Source organism: Silurus meridionalis, chromosome 2 (genome assembly GCF_014805685.1).
Source record: "Silurus meridionalis isolate SWU-2019-XX chromosome 2, ASM1480568v1, whole genome shotgun sequence".
Lineage (NCBI taxonomy): Eukaryota > Metazoa > Chordata > Actinopteri > Siluriformes > Siluridae > Silurus > Silurus meridionalis.
Window position 1 is genome coordinate 18,456,573 of NC_060885.1, and position 20,303 is coordinate 18,476,875.

At 39.4% G+C, this 20,303-nt stretch overlaps 1 protein-coding gene across 6 annotated transcripts in view; it reads right to left on the reverse strand.

Annotated features, from left to right (window-relative positions):
• The window catches only part of pcdh15a (protocadherin-related 15a), a 200,128-nt gene that overhangs the window by 92,701 nt on the left and 87,124 nt on the right, over positions 1 to 20,303 (reverse strand). For all 6 annotated transcript variants that reach the window (XM_046834051.1, XM_046834068.1, XM_046834042.1 and 3 more), the window contains 5 exons: positions 20,117 to 20,287; positions 14,762 to 14,870; positions 14,528 to 14,640; positions 12,312 to 12,518; positions 9,301 to 9,435 (listed from right to left, as the gene is read on the reverse strand). In XM_046834051.1, the coding sequence (XP_046690007.1) occupies positions 9,301 to 9,435; positions 12,312 to 12,518; positions 14,528 to 14,640; positions 14,762 to 14,870; positions 20,117 to 20,287 (735 nt within the window). The remainder of the gene's footprint in view (positions 1 to 9,300; positions 9,436 to 12,311; positions 12,519 to 14,527; positions 14,641 to 14,761; positions 14,871 to 20,116; positions 20,288 to 20,303) is intronic.

Below are 20,303 nucleotides of genomic sequence, written 5' to 3' on the forward strand. Positions count from 1 at the left end.
ACCCATGTAAATCTCATTTTAATGGACCTAGATTTGTGCACAGGGGCACTGTCATGCTGGAACAGGTTTGAGTCTCCAAGTGCAAGTAAAGGGAAAATTTCAAGGTACCTCATCCAAAGACATCCTATACAATTGTGTATTTCCAACTTTGTGGTAACAATTTGGGGAGGAACCACATACAGCTGGAAAAGTCAGCTGACCTTATAATTTTGTCCATATAGTATAAATTATTACTAAATATTACTATTAAGCCACTATATATAGATATATTTGGCCACAATGTTATGTTCAAGTCTTTATTACATTGCATCTCTATCCAAAGCCATTCAACCACCAGTGTTGCTTATAAGAATATTATACATAATTCACAACTGTATGAACCTGAGAACAGGCAGAGCTTTGCATGCATAAATGTGCCTGTTCACGGGAACAGGAGGCAGTTCTGAACTATATCTGTTTCGCCTTCAAATAAATCGGTTTTCCTGCATGAATGCACCAAGGGCATGAGAGTGTTATGATCATAGCTAAATCTAGTGTGCATGCTGGAGTACCTTCTGACCTTGATCTTATTCACAACATGTTCAACACTCAACCCTAACTTAGTATCATTCACCTTTTACAACTGTATACGTATAGGCCAAAAGAAAAGTTTCCTTTTCGAGTATCAGTTTTCCTCCTTTTGCTTTTTTGCTTGCAGTCAGTTCAGGCTTGCTTGTGTATGTTAAAAGCGCTATATACAATGAATTGAATAACAATGGATAGATTTATCTACATATGTGATTTGTTTATTTGTATATGAATATATGTGATGAAATTAATTTTGAACTGCATCAAAAACACTTTGGGAATGCCTCCGCTTTGTTCACGCTCTGAAACACATATATAATCATTGCAATGGAAAGCGCGGCAGTGACTTTGTGACTGGGTAGCTTAACCTTTTAGCCATTGCCACAGATTTTGGGACTTACAGCTATAAACGCCCTACCTAAATTTAAATGTTAACGGTTCCTGATAAAAGTGGGCTACATACACAATTTAAATATCTTTAAAAATAAGACAGCTTTACTGTCAATCATTAAAGTTGATATTGCTCAAAAAGATATTAAGTTATAGATGATGAAGTTCTAGGGATATACATTTCCTGGATTAAACATGATTTTTATTCCAATATAAATACATTAAATCAGTCCTGGAGCAATCCAGAAAAGTACTGGGTTAAAAGCCACATGTCTCATGAGTTTATATTTAAAATTTTATGAAGATTTTCATAACAAACTAGATGCCTACAAACATTTATCTGAGACTATGTCTGATCCTTTTCTCCCTCCCCTGTTTGAGAGCCACCTGCTAAACTCAGGTGGCCATTCATACTCTATTCATACAGTCTGCATATAAATGCATGGCTGACCATTAAAGGCTTTTGTTATACATGCTTGGCTATTGATATTGAGTTGGCAATCCTATTATCAGCCAGGTAGCCAGACAAGCTATTGTTTTACAGTCATGGCCATTCATATTGATGTCCGGCCATTCCAATCCCAACTACACACACACACACACACACACACACACACACACACACACACACACACACACACACACACACTTACTTTTCAATCATTTTTCTTATAAAAACAAACGGGCAATAAAACCTATAACATTATATAAAACTGTAAAGGGAGATATATTGTAACTTACAGATGTAAAATAGGCTCAGATTTTTTCATCTCCATGCAGAGCTCCAAGTCTCTGTTGTTACTCCACCCCAAGAATATTTTTCACATTGCTGCTTTGTGCAAATCTCTGATAAAACAACTTTTGTGACTGTCCATTTTTATATTATTTGTAAACAAACACCAGTTAGCACGAGCTAAAAACAGCTGTTTCAGCAGAACTGAAAGCCGCATCACTTCCTGGTGTCACTGTGCATGTGTGCTGTTTGACCAATAAGAGTTTGTAAAGGGTAATAAACCTAAGACTCACCCATGTCGGAAATTAAATCCTCCCATATATCGTTAAAATCCTGAACTCAGTGGCTACATATTCCATCAATCATTTTGTTTCCATAATGCTACTAACCACAAATGACTGTTAACCACAAATGACTGTAAAAGACTGTAGAAAGATCATTACTCATAATCTTACATTCCAGTGCTCATGTTAGTTCTCACTCTTCAGTGTTCTGTATTGTTTAAAGATTTATAATCACACTCTTGATGTCACCCAAATAAGGATGGGTTCCCCTTTTGATTCTGGTTCCTTCTGAAGGTTTCTTCCTTATAACATCTAAGGTAGTTTTTCCTTGCCACAGTCGCCATGGCTTGCTCATCACGGATAAACGCACACCATTCACATTAACTGTTAAATTCTGTAAAGCTGCTTTGAGACAAAGTCTATTGTAAAAAGCGCTATAGAAATAAACTTGACTTGACTTGACTTCTGGCTGGAAATAAAAGGTTTGAAATGATAGGTGGTGCAAAATAAACGTCACCTGGACACCTGCCTATGGATCGTAGACTCAAACCTGAGATTCTGCCTCTTTTACTGTGCGTGGTCTTATTTGTTTTGTAACACAGCGAAAGTTATTCCGAAACATATACAGACAAAACACATCCGAAGTTCTGTGAAACAAAAGAATAATTATCTAAATTACAACATTATTGTTTGGTTGGAGCAAAAATGCTTTATGGCATGTTTTGCTTAGTGGAGCCTTATCGTTCCAAATAAACCGGGATTTGCAGCTCTGGATGCGTTTGTGACTCGTTATTAAAATAAAGGTGTAAGTAATGCATTTTATATGCATGTTGTTTGTGTGTACTGCTTACACACATTCAGCAAATACATTATTATACTTTTCCATTAAAAAACAGTGATCTAAAATCGCTGCTCGAGGCTAAGACCTTTAGAATGATGTATAGTCAGTCATGGTTACTCTTGTCCCTTTTTATTTAATCTATTGTAAATTGCTAAACATTAACACCTCAGAACAATGGGATATCGGTCGCGCTGGCATGGCGCTGACAACTAAGAGGTTAACATGGAGTGAAACCAACACTAGCTTCCGCTGTTCAGGAAGCGCCTTGTTCGGTAAGGTAGGAACGTTTTTCTTTCTTTCAGGATGAAAGCGACCAAGATGACAAATCACTGCTTTAATCCCTGTGTTCCTCCTTGCCCCTGCTAGGGGATTTGCACAAGCTATGTGTTGCTTGCCTAGGAGCGGTGCATGATAGGTCGGTTCTCGAGGGAGCCAACTGTGCAGATTTCGCATGTATGATAATGCAAACGCTTTGCTCCTGGAGAGCACTCTTTGAGGAAGGTGCTCCCGCTCCTCGTGGTTGTGGCCCCACTTTCACCGAGGCAAAGAGGCCTCCAAGGACCTGGGGCTCACACGTGGACCTCGCAGAGGGGTTGGAAACAGGCTAATCCTTCTCGCCTTCCTCACCTGCCGGGTCCAGTGATCAATCACAAGATTCGGAAGCACGCCTTTCAGTGCTTTCTTCCCTTTGTGAGGAGAGCACTCAGCTCCGCCTCTTTTCCACTGAAGAGAGTGGGGGATAGAGGTCTGCAAGCCCACTGAGACTACCTCTTAGGTAGTCCTTTTGGAGAAGCTCCTAAAGGTAGTGACTCATGCCATTGCCAAGCTCGAGATCGATTGGCCGGATGATCAGCAGAAGGCTCGTCTGCCTAGTAAGCTTGGCGAGCACTTCCTGCAACCCGTGTCACTGCATCCATGCCAGAGCTTGCACCGAGGTGTCCAGGTAGTGGGCTAGGCCTTATTCTTCCCACCTCTTTAGTCCTAGGGTGTCACTATATTCAAATATAGTTGAACTAAGAGTGGTTATGGGGCAATGCCCAGGATCGAAGATTTCCCCACGTATCTCAAAGCCCCAGCACTGCCCACAAAGCCCCTGAGAACCATTTTACCGATGGGGGGCAAGTCCAATGCCTCAGCAGGTCAAGCCGCAGGCTGTCTGCACACCATGGCTGAACTACAGGCCTACACCCGAGACTACATGTCTCGGGTGGTCAGCAAGTCCAAGTAGTCCATGGCCACCCTTGTTTCCACTGAGAGACACATTTAGCTTGTTGTGCTTCTGGACACCGTGCTGTTGCTGACTGGCATGTTCGGCGATGCTGTTAATGCAGTCATGACAAGTTTCAGGAGGCCAAGAAGCAGTTTGAGGCATTTTAGCGATTCCTCCCACATCGCCACATCATCCCTGCCCAGTAGGCACAGAACCCACCACCGGAAAAAGAGATCCGGTGCGACACTCAAGGCCAAAGCACCAGGAGATGACTGATGACCGTCATCTTTCATTAAAGTGCTTCAGGAAAGGGGTGTGGTGCGCCTCACTTTATGGTGCCTGCCCTCCCCTAGTGCCTTCAGGAAGCTGGTTTATTAACCCTGCCACTCTCAGTTCTTCAGGACATGGCAAGCTCCAGCAAACACCCTCCTTGCTCTCTGCCCAGCACCGTAGCAGATGTGGGGAGTTTGCAGCCTCTCAAGAGACTATCTAGCAGCCAGACGTGTCTCAGTGGGTCCTATGCACTGTGGACAGAGGCTATACGATATAATTCGGGTCTCGCCACCTTGGTTTAACGGGGTGTCCTCCAAGCTGGCTCTGGTCATGGAACAGGAAGTGGACACTCTCTTGAGGAAGGTGGCCATTGAGGTGGTCCCTCCATCAGACAGAGAGTCTGGGTTCTACAGCTGGTACTCCATAGTTCCCAAAGAGGATGGTGGGTTGCGTCCTATACTGGACTTGCTTCAGCTGAACCGCTTGCTTTTTGAGACTCTGAAGACTGGTTTGTAACAAAGAACTAAAGAATGCATACTTTCATGTATCCATCCTTTTGGCTCACAGGAAGTTCCTGAGGTTTGCTTTCAGGGCCGAAGCTTACCAATAATGGATGCAGCACTGGCCCACCTGAGGCTTTGGCGTGTCCGCATTATAAATTATGTCGGCGATTGGTTGATATTGGCTCAATCAGAGCAACTCGCTGTCCTGCATCAATATGTCATTCTTGCTTACATGAAAGAACGGGTTAAGGCTGAACACCAAAAAGAGTGTTCTTTCTCAGTCACAGAGAACCACTTACTTTTTTTTACTATCACATTTGTCCCCTGCTCGTGTCAATTCCATCCTCATGGCCATCAAGAGAGTGAGGGAAGGCCAGTCACTTACTGTGAAGCAGTCTGAGAGACTGCTGGGTCTGATGGCAGCAACGTTCAATGTGGTTTTACTTGGCCTCCCGCACATAAGACCCCTACATTGGTGGCTCAAGACCCAGGGTTTTTTTTTTTGTAGGGGCAATCCACCTCATACGATCAAGGTCACGTTGTGAGCCCTACATGCCTTAGATGCGTGGAGAGATCCCGGGTTCTTGACTCAGGGCCCTGTGCTGGGAGTTCCTGGGTGTTGCAAAACTCTTACAACAGACACATCCCTCATGGGGTGGGGAGCGGTCATGAGTGGCCAATCCACTCAAGGTCTTTGGGGGAGACCCTATCGGACATGGCACATAAATTGCCTGGAGATGCTGGCTGTGATTCAAAATCTGAGGCATTTCCTTCCAGACCTCAGAGGCCACCATGTGTTGGTCTGAATGGACAACACATTGGTAATTTCCTATATCAACCACCAGGTGGGTCTGCGATCTCGCCTCCTGTACAAGCTAGCATGTCAGATCCTCCTGTGGGCCCAAGGAAACTGCTTTCTTTAAAAGCAAGTTTAAACAAGGGAGCAGATGCCCTCTCGAGGCAAGGGCAAGGCTCGGGGAATGATGACCTCACCCCAATGTGGTGGAGCAAATCAGGGAACAATTTCACAAAGCTCAAGTGGACCTGTTCACCCCTGGGGCTGGATGCCATGTCATGATGCTACCAGGAGTTCTGAAAGGAGTTCTCTGGGACGGAGTTTGTCTCCTCCCCCACATTTGCCAGGCAGGCCATGGTTTGCGAACCTGTTAGCCCTTTTCAAACACTCTCCCAGGGAGAGTCCTCTCAAGAGGGATCTTCTGTCTCAGGCAGGGGGTACAATAATACACCCCCGCCAAGAGCTGTGGAGGCAGTCGCTTCTGAGGGCAGCTCCTTGCTGCCGGCCTCTCCACCGAGTTGGTAGACACCATTCTTAAATCCAGAGCTCCCTTTACGAGGACTTTGCATGTCACAAGGTGGCGCCTGTTCACTGCATGGTGTAAACAACACCACTTAGATCCAGTTAACTGCCAAGTGCAGGAATTCCTTCCACCCTAAAGGTTTACGTGTCCGCCATTGCGGCCTGTCATGCCCCTTCACAGGGCAGTCGCTGGGTAAGAACCCGTTGGTGACATGCTTTCTCCGTGGCCTTCCTTTGAGCCTCTGACCAAGGTGCCTTTAAGGTTACTCACAGTTAAGACTGTGTTCCTCTTGGCCATTCATCTCTCAAGAGAATAGGGGATCTTCAGGCCCTTTTTGTGGCCCCTACATCCCTGGAATTTACTCCAGGCTTGGCCAGTGCCTTCCTCTACCCTCAATTAGGGTATGTTCCTAAGGTACCCCTCGGTCGTCCCACAACTTGTTATGCTACAGACATTCTCTCCTTCTCCTTTTAGGCCCCAGACCAGAAGAAGCTTAACCGACTGTGTCCAGTGCGAGCACAGGACATATAAGTCCACAAAACAGAGCTGTGGAGGAAGTCAGAGCAGCTGTTCACTCAGCAGATGAATTGTGGATGCTATTTCTTCCTCTTACAAGACCTCTGGTCTACCTGTTCCTTTTGGGGTCAGAGCACACTCCACTTGAACTTGCAGCTTGAGTTCCTGAAGGGAAACGTCTCCAGGTTACATATGTAACCATGGGCCACACTGCCTGAATCCCTGCAGCGATTCCTTCCCTCTTCAGAAACTAGCACTGGTTTCACTCGATGTGCTTTTATAAGCCTTCTGGTCATCATGTCAGTGACAAAAAGCGATTCTCTTTAATGTAGTAGATGCAGACTCATTCATAAATTAGTTGCGGCAAAAATGCTGATTACCGATGTAATTTTCCATAAATCTGCTATATACTTATCTAGTTACGTTAGCTTGTTTACAATAGCTTGTTGCATAGTGCACTGCAACTAACACGCCAAAGCCGTTTCCCATGTATTGTTTTATTTGGGACGATTTGGCATAATGATAACTTAACATTAATGGCTACAATTAGCATATTGTTTAGCTGTGCATTTACTAAATGAGCACTGTGCTACGTCCGAACTGACCCCACTGTATTTTTTTGTATAATCAATTTTTATTCTGTTCTTAAGTGTCTTAATGAATTTTTTAATAAAAATGTAAACCTTTTTTTTATTCCTTGTTTTGCTTTGTCATTGAACCTGAGAAAAACTTTGAAAATAACCATAATGATGCAGTCTCCATGCTACAATAATAATGATAAAAGCAAAGTTTTTCACTGTAGGGACACTGTGTCTTCTAAGTACAATTTGACTATTATTTGTGTCCCCTTCAAAAATTGCTCATGAGAAATTGTATATTTATTGTCCCCCCCAATGTTAAATGAAATTTACGCCCATGGTGATTCAGAGCGTGGACAATAGGCATTCGGCAGTCCCAAAGTTTTTTAACGCAGTGTTTCGTTCCCTCGACGAACAATGCTTACATACGTAACCTGGAGAATTTTTTTCTCTAAGAACAAAATATAACATATTTTTGTTTAAACTCTAGACTATGGTTTCATCCATTGACATGATTATTTTATACAGGTCGTAGCTGCAGATTTAGAGAACTAATGTGGCTGAAAGGAGCTGTATAGGAGCAGCCTTGTTTCACAATGGACTACTGCTGTGTGTTTGAGGCGTACGTCTGCTCTATAGCTTTGAAGGTTAGACTTTTGCTTTGAACTTGCTGAATTAAACCTGCATGAGATTTCCAAGAGTATGAGCTTCATAGTCACTCTCATTTAATCGCTACAATCAGGGACAGTATTCAAAAGTGTGAAAAGGAGCAACTGTAAAACGACTAGGGAATGACAGAATGAGGATGTGATTGCCTTCAGATCTGTGGGCGGCCAATCAAATCAAACTAAAATACTCTGCTGTACATCTCTCGGTCTATATGCAGCAAAGAAAAGAGACTGGTAAAGAATATAACATGCAAAAAAAGGACATTTTCTTCTCTACATCCTCTCAGCACAGCGGATTAACAAAAAAGCATAAGAAGACGTTTCATCTTAGTCTTTGTCACTCTCTGAATAGTACATATATGAGTTGAATATTAAGGTTAGACTACACACAGTTATATTCTCATTCTTATTGGATTTTAGTTTTACATTTGTTTTCTTTTCACACTTTTTTTATAATGTCTCTGATTGTGCTAGCAATCTAACAGAAACAAGGATATTAAAACCTGAATCAAACAGCAGAAAAGGGTCTAAATAATCTAAACAGCAAATAAATAAAAAAGTAAACAAAGAAGCAAATTCACCTAAACTAGATTTAACACTGGCATTAAAATGGAAAACAGTTTGATTGTGAGCTCAACATCTCCGACCACAATAATTAAGTGTAATTGTTTGTCTCACTCAGAAACACAATCAGCTAATCTCATGCTGTTTCGTTTTTAACGTAAAATCTTTCTTTCATACATGGAACTGCAACCAACAAGAATCTTGTCCCTTGTTGATAAGCGGCCTATTATTAAGACCATCAAAGAAATTACTGTGCCTGATTTGAATCCAATCCCCCACCATCAAGCATGAAAGGTGTCTGTGCGAGACTGGTGTCTAAACAAACACGATCATGATGACAAGGACAGCGACTGCCCTCTTTGTTTCAGACAGCAGAAAGATCCAAGCAATGTCACACCTCCTCTGATCTGACTAGCCATTTAAGGTCGATTAATCATTTTTGCTAGAGGGAGAACACCATGGAGAGTGGAGCAGCTTAAAAGAAAAGCCCTGCTCGGCATATAAGATCAGCAGAGAGGCGGCTTAAGCAGCCAAGCAGCACAAAACAAGCACCATTCATTCTTACCATTTGATTTATTCTCAGATTGTTCATTTTGTTCCTTCGGCCATGGGATGTCATGCTGATTTGTGGCTTAAATGCTGTGATATTGATGTTTTCAAAGCTGCAACAAATCCTAATAAACCGCAGCCTAACCGTGAAAAACAGCTGTTATTGCCTACACTTAAGCTCAGCATCGTTGAAGGTCACATGATTCCCATCCTCATTAAAAGTTTCTGATTCTACTAATGTGCACGTGTGTGTGTGCATGTGCGTGTGTGTGTGTGTGCATGTGTTTGGGTGGTATAGTTCATACTGTGAAGGTGTAGTTCGTCTGTATCTCTCTGTCCACAGGTCTGAGCAGCAAGAGGTAACGTGTGATTCCTGTAGAGGTGATGGAGAAAACGGTGTTGTAGTCACTCATTGTGATCTTCACCTGTGGGTCTTTACTCTGTAAATAAATATACAAAAAAGTACATTTAAGAACAATCCACATTTTACATCCAAATCCCTTACACTCAAGCAGGATACTGCAATTAAATCAAAATCCTGTTAAACTATAGTTAAGTGTATCTATCTGTTTCCTTTATTAATATCTGCATTAGCTTGCAAATGTATTCAATCAGATGAGCTCATCAATCTCCCTTAGATGAATGTGTAAGTAAGAAGAGAAAAGAAAAACTGGCAAAAAAAGATAGGATTTGTGAGAAAAAAATAAATAAAAAAAATAGAGGGAGAGAGAGAGAGAAGAGACAGAGCTGTTACATGCTCAGTGTTTTAGATAAATGGCACAGTTTAAAGTGAACATGCCAGTGTTCAGAGGATTCTGTGTTCACACTGAGGGAAACATTTTGCACTTCTTCTAAGCTGGAGGGGTCTTTCAGATAAATGATCATATCTCATTGTTCTTCAACGTCTGTGAAATTTTGCAGGCAATAAAAGACCATTACTATTCCATTTCTGAGTTTATAGCACTTAAAACACACAGATGCGTTACGACAAACAGATTTTACTCATAATCTCAGTCCCTGTCCATGGTGATAAGCACAATGAACACCTGTTTCTAGTCATTATTTTTAAAAAGTTAACATTATCCTGCTTTGGTCTCCTCCCATGGAAACATCAAGCATACACACAATGATTATATTTATGTTACTGGGTTTTCATTAAACAGGAGCTTTATGTATTTTTCTTTTTACAAAAATGCCTGCATAAATTGTTTACTGAAAAGGAATCAAATGAATTCATTATTTTGAATTCTTGAATATTTTCTAAAGATGAAAAGCACACTATGAAAGATAACTTAGCAAATCTGACTTTGTAGCTGTGAGTTCAAACCCCTTGATCACCAAGCTGCTGTTTTTGGATTCTTAAGAGTTAATCTCTTCATGTGTCACTTTAAAATAAAGTGTTATTTAAATGAACATTTAGTCTATATCAAGCATTTAAATACTAAAAACAAGTCAAATTTGACACCAACGGCATATTAACTACCAACAGGTTTATTTTGCTTGTAACTTTTTTCCTTATCCTTATCGAATAATTCTGTTTGGATTATTTCCAAAATCTAACCGGTTCATTGGTTGGTTATAATGATAATTCTATATAAATTACTTAAGCACGTGTAAGTGAAATATAATGCAATAAAACTAAAATATAATCCAAACTGTAAATATACACCGCAGAATTCCATAACACAGAAATTCTGGTTTTTTTGCTGCTACAGCTGATATATAGAGTCTGTCAACACTGCTAATGTGTGCATTCAAATAAGTTTTATTTAACATTTTACACTTTACATTAAGTTCACTCGATGCAAAAGATGACAGAGTATGTGGGGGTACAGGAGCTTGGCTATTTCCATACCACAGCTGCATTAGAAGAACTGCAGGACACTGACAATAAAGGGAAGAGACACAGAATTGACTGGTGCAGGTGCACATCAACCAGGACGTGGAGGAATTTGGTGGTGTTAGAACAGCATATTTCCTAACACATCAACCATAATTGAATGTCTGCCTTTCCCAATTGGTAATTCAAAATGCCACTTACTCCATTGGTCTGGAAATGAGACTGCGGCTAAGCTGTGCATCACCTTCTAAAAAGACTTGCAGGCCCTCATCAACCCTAAAGCCTTGAAAACTTTTTCCCATCTGCCAAAAATTAATTGGAAGAGATGACCAGGACCAGAGGGACCCTGTGTCTGAGGGTCAATTGAGTAAGTGAGCTGAACTAATGAAAGTTAATTTGGCTTTCAGCAATCAATATGTTACAAGTCTGATTTGTAATTGCTTTTTTTTTTTTTTTTTGGTCTATAGTTAAGCACAGTAGTCTATTTCTTAATGACTGCCAATGCTTATTACGCAACTTCTAGAAGTATCTCATATAAGTACATGTAGCCTTAAATGATAAGGTAATTACATGTTAGATGGAGGCAACATCAGAATGTTTAAAAAAATGTTTTATACAAGCAGATTTTAATTGAATCAATATAGTGGTATCAACATTTAATGTATAAATATCAAAAAAGTACATAATGTTTCTGGTTGAGTAGAGCTCAAATGTGTTTAGCTTTGCATTATTGATGCACAAACATCAGTATGCTATTATTCGAAACATTTAAACACTGCTGAGGAATCCGTGCTGATTGCATTGCATTTTTATTTATTTATTTTTTTTACCACAGACATTTTTTCATTCATGTATACTTTATATAAATGAATACACACACACACACACACACACACACACACACACACACACACACCTAGGAGCAATTCAGCATTACCAATTCACCTAAATGTTTTTAAGAGGTAAGGAGTAAATCAGAGAACTTGGAAGACGTCAGCACAAACATGGGAAAAAACATACAAAGAGATTTCAGACTGGGGAGTGACCTGACTTTAGGTCCCAAAAGCTGTAAAGCAGCATCCCTACCCTACATATTCTGCATGACTTTTCACTTAGCAAATTGTGCAGACATTTTGCAGGATCAATGAATTCCTTTTTTAAGAAGCAAAAAAGAAGAGTCCAAATCTTATTTACTAGCATAAAACACTTCAGATAAGATTATTTATACCAACATAGTAAAAACGAACCAAATATAGAAAAAACAAGCAAACCAAGAAGAGTAAGAGTTAAGTTTTTTTTAAATCACAGCACACAACACGATCACCTACTGGTATAGCCCCTGGTGGAAGCTGAAACACACAAATTTAAACATAATGACATTGTTTAACTGTGGCTAAAGTAAACCAAATAACACATAATTCCACAATAAAACTTTAACAAAGGATGATTCTCCCAGGGGTTATTATTTGTGTGTACCTCCTCTATGTCATTATCAAGGGCAATGATGGCCAGCGGTGCTGTGAGGTTGGCTCTGCCTGCCACGGTGCCACCCACAGGGGCCGACTCACTGATGAAGCCTTGGTAGGATGGCTGCTGGAAGTACGGTGCCTGGTTGTTTTCGTCTAACACCTCAATCTGCAAGTCGGCGAACGCAGGCAAAGGGTGGCCGTTATCCTGCTCGGCCTGCTCGCACACACATATACATATAAGAAAATAAACAATCCAAGCAAACAAACGCAGCAGGGGTAAATATGCTGTGGCGATGATACCCAGGAAGGTGGACATTTCCGTGTGAAACTGGCAGCTTATGCACAGCTCAGTGGGAGAACAAGATTCAGCACCACGGAGAGCTGCATAGGGATTAAGTCACAAACATAACCTAACAGCTCACATTGCAAAGAATGTGCATTTATAAAAAAAGAAATCAACAATTAGCTCCTTTGATTTGCTGTTATAGATAAATGTTTCATTTAATGGAGAAAGTAGGTGTTTTTGAGCTGTGAGTTTGTCTACGATTTATTTATTAAGATTATATACACACATGCCTTGAACATCGCTGACTAAGCCTGTTTTTATGATCGTATTTTAAATGGTTTTCTGAAATATCATGTCTAGTGAGCTTATTTTTGCCATATAGCTAACAGTAGCAATAAGGATTAAACATGTGACTTCTGTAAAGACAGCACATGTCTGCTAACAGTGTGTGATAAATTAATTGAAAAAACCTGTCCAATTATAGGGAACCATCACTACAAATTAATATAAAGTTAATTTTACTGATCACCTTGAAAACAATGTCCTATAAAAAAAAAAACTCTTCCAGAATTAAAATGGAAACCATGTTTCCACAGACATGTACAATCTGTACCAAGGTGTTCTAAAAGTTTTCTAGCAACCTCAGTTAACCCACAAGGAAATCCTGATACGTAAGCCAACACTAATTAGCTGGTTAAAGAGTATTTGATGGCATGTACTGTATGCAGAATCCTGTCAGATTCACGGAAAGTGAATTGGAGCATTAATATTTATCTCGTATCCAATAATTTTTAATATAAATGCTTGAGCAGGATTCTGAGTTCAGTAATCATATTTGGTTTTGTACCCAAAAAAGCCAAAACAATATTTATCTCAGCAGCATATCTAAACATTCTTTACAGAAATGCTCTTTTTTGTCTTATTGCTGGAATTCTAAAAGCATTTGACATGCTGTTTCAGATTTTCTGAAGTAGCAAATACATAGCATAGCTAGACAAACATGGAAGTAGCACTTTACAGGGCAAACATAATAATTTAACATTTCTAAATAATTCATCGGCTGCTTCTCGTACAGCAATATGATTTAAGCTTCCTTCGACCTTTTTCCCTCTCTCCATCTGAATTTTGTCATGCCTACAGCTGCTGTTGTGCATTTGTGTGTTTCTTTGCTATTGAATTTCGTTGCCGGTACTCTTTGCCCTCCTAACAACTTCAAACTCACTTTGCTGTATATCATATAAAAATGTGCTAATATTGATTTAAGCTGATGGGAATACAGCCACGCATGTGCCCCCAAATGCCAAATCATGGACACTTATGCACAATGTATGAACCTTTGTGCTTGAAATAATGTTAGCTGTATACATGAGAATGTCCTGAGGTGAAGACCAAGATTTTTGATATGCAGGAAAAAAAACAAGATTAGTAGAAATCAAAAATATGCAATAAAAAAATATATATACAAAAAATATGCTGCTAGACCAAGAGCAGTTTACGAGTTCTCCTATTAAATGCATCATACTCTATTTACTTTTATATTTATTGCCTGACTAATTGATCCTAATCATGCATAATGAGAATTCGCTCAGAACATGCAAATCCTCTACAAGTGCTGTAATTGATGTAATCTCCTGTAATTATCCTTGGATTGAGTGTGATTGGTCAAGTGTAAGTGTAAATGCAATTTGATTTAAACTTTATAGTAATCTAAAGTGCTTAAATAGAGTATTAAAATACATGTGTCAATGCTACTGTCATGTAAATGTACATGTATAATTTGCACATAGTTCACGTACAATTTGTACTAGATCTTACTCCATGTAGAATCATTAGAACAATGCAGTTAAACGTTAACAAAAATTAGGATATTTATAAAATAATGACATTATTTTTAATAGCTAGGACAAGAGAATACACAAGATAAAAGCAGGAATGACCTTGATGACAAGATTGAAACTTTGGTAGAGGTCTCTCCTAACTGGCTTTAGAAGGCGGAGCTCGGCTGTGGTCTTGTTCAAAGAAAAGAACTCTGGGTAGACCGCTGGCTGTCCTGAAGGTGACAGGAAAGTGGGCACAAGTGAGAAATACAAATTACCTTTCATAGAACATCTCTAGAAGAAAAAGCAATATTTCTGTTAAGAGTGAAGATTTATAATGCCTTGGATACCTACCAACCAGTATAAAGTAGAGAATGCCGGGTCGGTCTGATGGAGGCTGAATATTCCTGTCCTGATCCACTGCTCGGATAGGTGGTGACACGTTTAGGGGATTCAGTTTACTCTAAAAAGGATGGATAAAGAGGTGACAATGAAATTCACCTAAGATTACATTAATCAGAGTCATACATACATACATACAGTGCCCTCCACAATTATTGGCACCCCTGTTTAAGATGTGGTCGTGGACTTCAAAAAAATTCTCCTTTTTTTAAAAACAACATAGAACCCAAATGCAAAAAAAGAGAAAAATCCAACCTTTCATTTAAGTACATAACTTTGGTGGTAAAAAAAATCATACATTTAGAAAAAAAAAAAACTTGAAATTATGTGTCCCACAATTATTGGCACCCCTAACAATTCCTCTGAAAAATTTAATTTTTTTTTTTTTTTAATATATTTTTCTGTAGTTGCTAAGGTTGGTCAGGGTATCTAGGGACTTTTAATTAGTAATTCATGATTTCCTGTTTCCTGGGGTATAAATATGACGTGACACAGAGGCCTAATTCTCTTACCCATTTGTCAACATGGCAAAGACAAGAGAACACACCATTCAAGTAAGGCAGATGTGTGTCGACCTTCATAAGTCAGGCAATGGCTACAAGAAAATAGCCACCGCCTTAACTTGCCGGTATCTACAGTCAGAGGAATCATTAAGAAGTTTAAAACAACTGGAACAGTGACAAACAAGGCTGGAAGAGGTCCCAAGTTTATCTTGCCACAACGCACAGTGAGGAGGATGGTAAGAGAAGTAAAAAAATTTCCCAAGCTCACCGTCACAGAATTGCATCAAAGAGTGGCATCTTGGGGTCACAGAGTCTCCAAAACAACCATCAGACGCTCTCTACATGCCAACAAGCTGTTTGGGAGGCATGCAAGGAAAAAGCCTTTTCTCACTAACACTCACAAACGTAAACGTCTGGAGTTTGCTAAGCGGTACTGGGACTTCAACTGGGATCGTGTGCTTTGGTCAGATGAGACTAAGATTGAGCTTTTTGGCAACAAACACTCTAAGTGGGTCTGGCGTAAAACAAAAGATGAGTATGCCGAAAAGCACCTCATGCCCACCGTGAAGTATGGTGGAGGATCTGTGATGCTGTGGGCCTGTTTCTCTTCCAAAGGCCCTGGGAACCTTGTTAGGGTGCATGGCATTATGAACGCTTTGAAGTACCAGGATATTTTAAATAAAAACCTGATGGCCTCTGCCAGAAAGCTGAAGATGGGTCGTCATTGGGTCTTTCAGCAGGATAATGATCCAAAACATGTGGCAAAATCTACACAAAAGTGGTTCAGCAGTCACAAACTCAAGGTCCTCCCATGGCCATCTCAGTCCCCAGACCTCAACCCAATCGAAAACCTGTGGGGCGAGCTAAAGAGAAGAGTGCATAAGAGAGGACCCAGGACACTGGATGATCTAGAAAGATTGTGCAAAGAAGAATGGTCAAAATCCTCTCTGTGTTCTCCAATCTTGTGAAATGTTATAGGAGGAGATTAAGTGCTGTCTTGTTGGCAAAAGGAGGTTGTACAAAGTATTAACATCAGGGGTGCCAATAATTGTGGCACACATGATTTCAAGTTTTGTTTTTTTTTCTAAATGTGTGATTTTTTTACCACCAAAGTAATGTACTTAAATAAAAGGTTGGATTTTTCTCTTTTTTTGCATTTGGGTTCTATGTTGTTTTAAAAAAGGAGAATTTTTTGAAGTCCACGACCACATCTTAAACAGGGGTGCCAATAATTGTGGAGGGCACTGTACATACATACAGTAACTTAAACATTAAGGAAATATCAAATCAATCCATGTTTTCTGGATTGATATTTGTTTTACTTTAGTGGACATTCGGTCGACATTGTTAATGTAGCTAATAAATGCTATGCCTACACATAACTATCTGTTTCCTTTTCCTGCAGCTCTCATTTGGAGCATTCAAAGATATCACAAGGTCAGAACTGTGGTATTTCTATCCCTATTGGGACATTTGACATACCATAAAAAAAAAAAAAAAACTTTACCTCCCTCACACTCACATGCAAACAAATGGCTGCATTGCTGATAAGAAACATACACTCTGCAGAAGGCTTTTATACGAAAGGAAGATTTATCAAAAACAGCAAAAAAAAAAAAAACTAAAGATGATAAAGGATTATTTAATTGTAACTTGTTCCTACCTAAGACATTCGAGAACACACAAATCTCCCTAAGAAATAACTTAATATAACACTCTACCTCATAATGTGTGGTTCTCTGCTCTCTATTTCTAACATATAACTACTGCTACTTAAAGGGACAGCCAATAAAAAAAGAAAAACTATTAAAACAAACAAACAAAAAAAAAACCAACATGAAACGGGGAAAAATACAAATAGCGTAATGGAACTGCACACTCTCCAATTTAGTTAACACTCCGGAGAGCTTAGTTAATTTCACTGTTTGCTTTTCACAAAAGTTTGTAGTACTACAAAAAATAAGTAAATTATGGAACCTCACTAACGCTACACAAAAACTCCTCATTCTCTTTCTACAGTCTTCATTTTAATCTGAACTCACAGATACACATCATCAAACAAATTTGAAATTTTATTACTGAGGTAATTCAAAATCAACACACACTTACATGTGCACGCAGCAACTGATTAACAAAAAATGAAAACTAGAGGGTACTGTAGAGGGACGTAGCTGCACTAAAACATGCATAGTGCAGCAAACAGCAGGGTTGAGAGGACAGACTGCCTCATAAACATATCATTTTCATGCTTAGCCATCTGCATCAGTTTTCCACAATCTATGATGCACACAAGGAATAACAGTTACTTCTTTTCACTGTGTGTCCCTCTGTTTTCAGCTGGAAGAAGTCGCACTCTATCTACTCCAGCTCCTGTCCTGAAGCACCACCATCAAGCTCACTGATGGCCATTGAAGGAGTTATGTGTGTTTTCATGTTTTGATGCTTGCTCTGTTCAGTGCACTTCCCTCTACATTATGTTCTTGTAAAATTTTGTGTTCACTATACACACACACACAAACACACACACAAAAACCCACAAAAAACCCACAAAACCACAGTAGAAAATGGATAAACATTACACACTTATTGCCTTGGCATTCATCCAGGCTGGTTGTTTATCTAATAAACACTAACTCACACTGGAGTGGTGGATGTGCACGACAACGCAATTTAGAAGCTTGAGTATAAGGTGAACTTCAGGTACACTCTTACACAAATCGTTTTTCTTTATTGTATCAAGCAGTAATTCCTGTGGACTCCATCCACTACACAATTAAACAAAAGTAAGGTCTGATTTATGCGGCAGCATCCTACACTTCCATTCTTTCTCTTTCCCCCTATGTCTACTCTTTATTTTTAACCTGCCATCTGGAATGCTTTGCTTTTGTCTAACCATTGTTCAAAGAGTTCCAACATGTCAAATAAATGTGATCAGCACATATCACATTAAAATTTATAATACCTTTAGTTTATGTGGGGTTGGTTTCGGGATATAGTTTTTTTTTTGCAAAAACATTTCGACACTTGCTAATACCAACACTGACCAATAACTCTAACAGCTTTAAACAGCATCAGGAATATGGACTATTTTATTAATTTCTGTATATAACGTAGTTGCTGTTTTGTGCTACTAGCAATGATTTTTTTCCGCTGACTTTTATGTTTAAGATGTTATGTTAAGTTTAATATTTATCTTTAATCTAGAGCATCAGAGCATAAAGGTTGAAAAGAAGTGCAAGTGCCTTAGTGCTGGCTAAACTGAAGTGCTCTCATCTGCTTCATACTCAATACATTTCTATGCATTCCCTTCACAGCAATTCTTAATGACTCTAGTTCATGCCCTCAGGCTGCTTGTCCTCATAGTCTCTAATAAAGATAAAATGTCATAAAGATGCTTTATCTGGTTTCATAGATTCTTGTTGTACATTCTCCTGATATTTCACTAAAAAGCAGTTTGCACTTTACACTGCCTAGACCATTATGTGTGAAATCCATGGTATGTCTAAATGAAAGTGGACATCTAACCATCATCCATATATAGGCTAGGTCTATGTATACTGTAGAATTGAAATTTCTCTTTAATGGAACTAAATGTCCTAAATCTGTTCCAGCACAACAATGTTCCTGTGCACAAACTGACCTACATTAAGTTTCATTAGCCTGAATCTGACCTCAACTCGTTAATGGCCGTGCCTCAGGTGCCCTCATACTTTCAGCCATACAATGAACATCCAGAAAACAGTTATTTTGTGTTGTCTGGTCATTAGTGTTATAACAAAATATAAGCTATATATAAAAATTTCAAGAGAACAATGTAAAAATCCTTGGCTGTGTTTTTGTCTCACAACTTTACAGCTAGGACTTCAGAAAAAATAGCCAGAATTACCAGAATTTGTGGTTATAATAACATGAGGAAATTGCTTTAATCGTGTTAAAAGGCTTAATGATAAAAACAAAGTAAAAAGCTAGGACCTTGTATTCCAAAATATAAAACTCTATATAGATATAAACATATAATTTGATTAAAAATGTTAGCAAGTTGTAAACTGTTTAATAGAATGACTGCAGCAATACTTTCACTTTACCATGTATGAATATTTTCATTCATATCATATATTATGTAGTAATATCGATTAATTTAACTCAGCAAAAGCTGGCCAAGCAGAATGAGAATAATAGTAGTTTGTCATTTTGGCTACTGAAAAGGTTACATAAGTTACAGAAGAGGATGAGAAGATGGTACTTTTGCTAACTGTTCAACTAGCATGGATAAACCTAAACACCTGACATACTATAGATAATGCAGTCTGTGGTGGATTCATTGTGTCTCAATAATATAATACAATGCTTACTGCATGTCTGCTTTTCTATAAATGGATTAAACATGCAAAACATTCTCATGGACTTGTTTACATAAAAAAAATTCCAAACGTAATAACTCACATTCTCTCCCCCAGGATACTGGAGCTTTATGCTGAACTCTAACAAAACATTTTTACTCCCACATGAATAAATCCAACGCAGGTACACAAACAGACATTGCAGCTTGTCATGGAAGATGGCAGGATAGCCTTTAGCTGTACACTAAATTAGTGGTGTGTGTCTGCAGGTGAGATAAAGTTTAGCATTGCTTAACAATTACTGTTTGGGGCTGTTTTTTTTTCTCTTACAGTCACTGCCCCATCAGTGACTGATTCTCCAGGTACATACTGTAGCAGTAACTGTTTAAACAGCTGAATGGAAAGGCAAGCATGTCCCTGCTGAACTCATAGCGGAAGCAGTGTTGCATGGGTCGAGTTCTCACCGGGTCTATGAGTTCAGGAATGACGGCATGGTATGTGACAGGGCTGCAGTCTCGTGTGTTATTGACCAGAACGCAGGGCAGGAACATGGGACCCAGGTCATCTCCGTCTAGAACATCTAGCGTCAGCGTTGTAGTAGCAGTGTGCCGGCTGGATGGAAATGGAGCACGATCCTGCAAAATGTGCAAA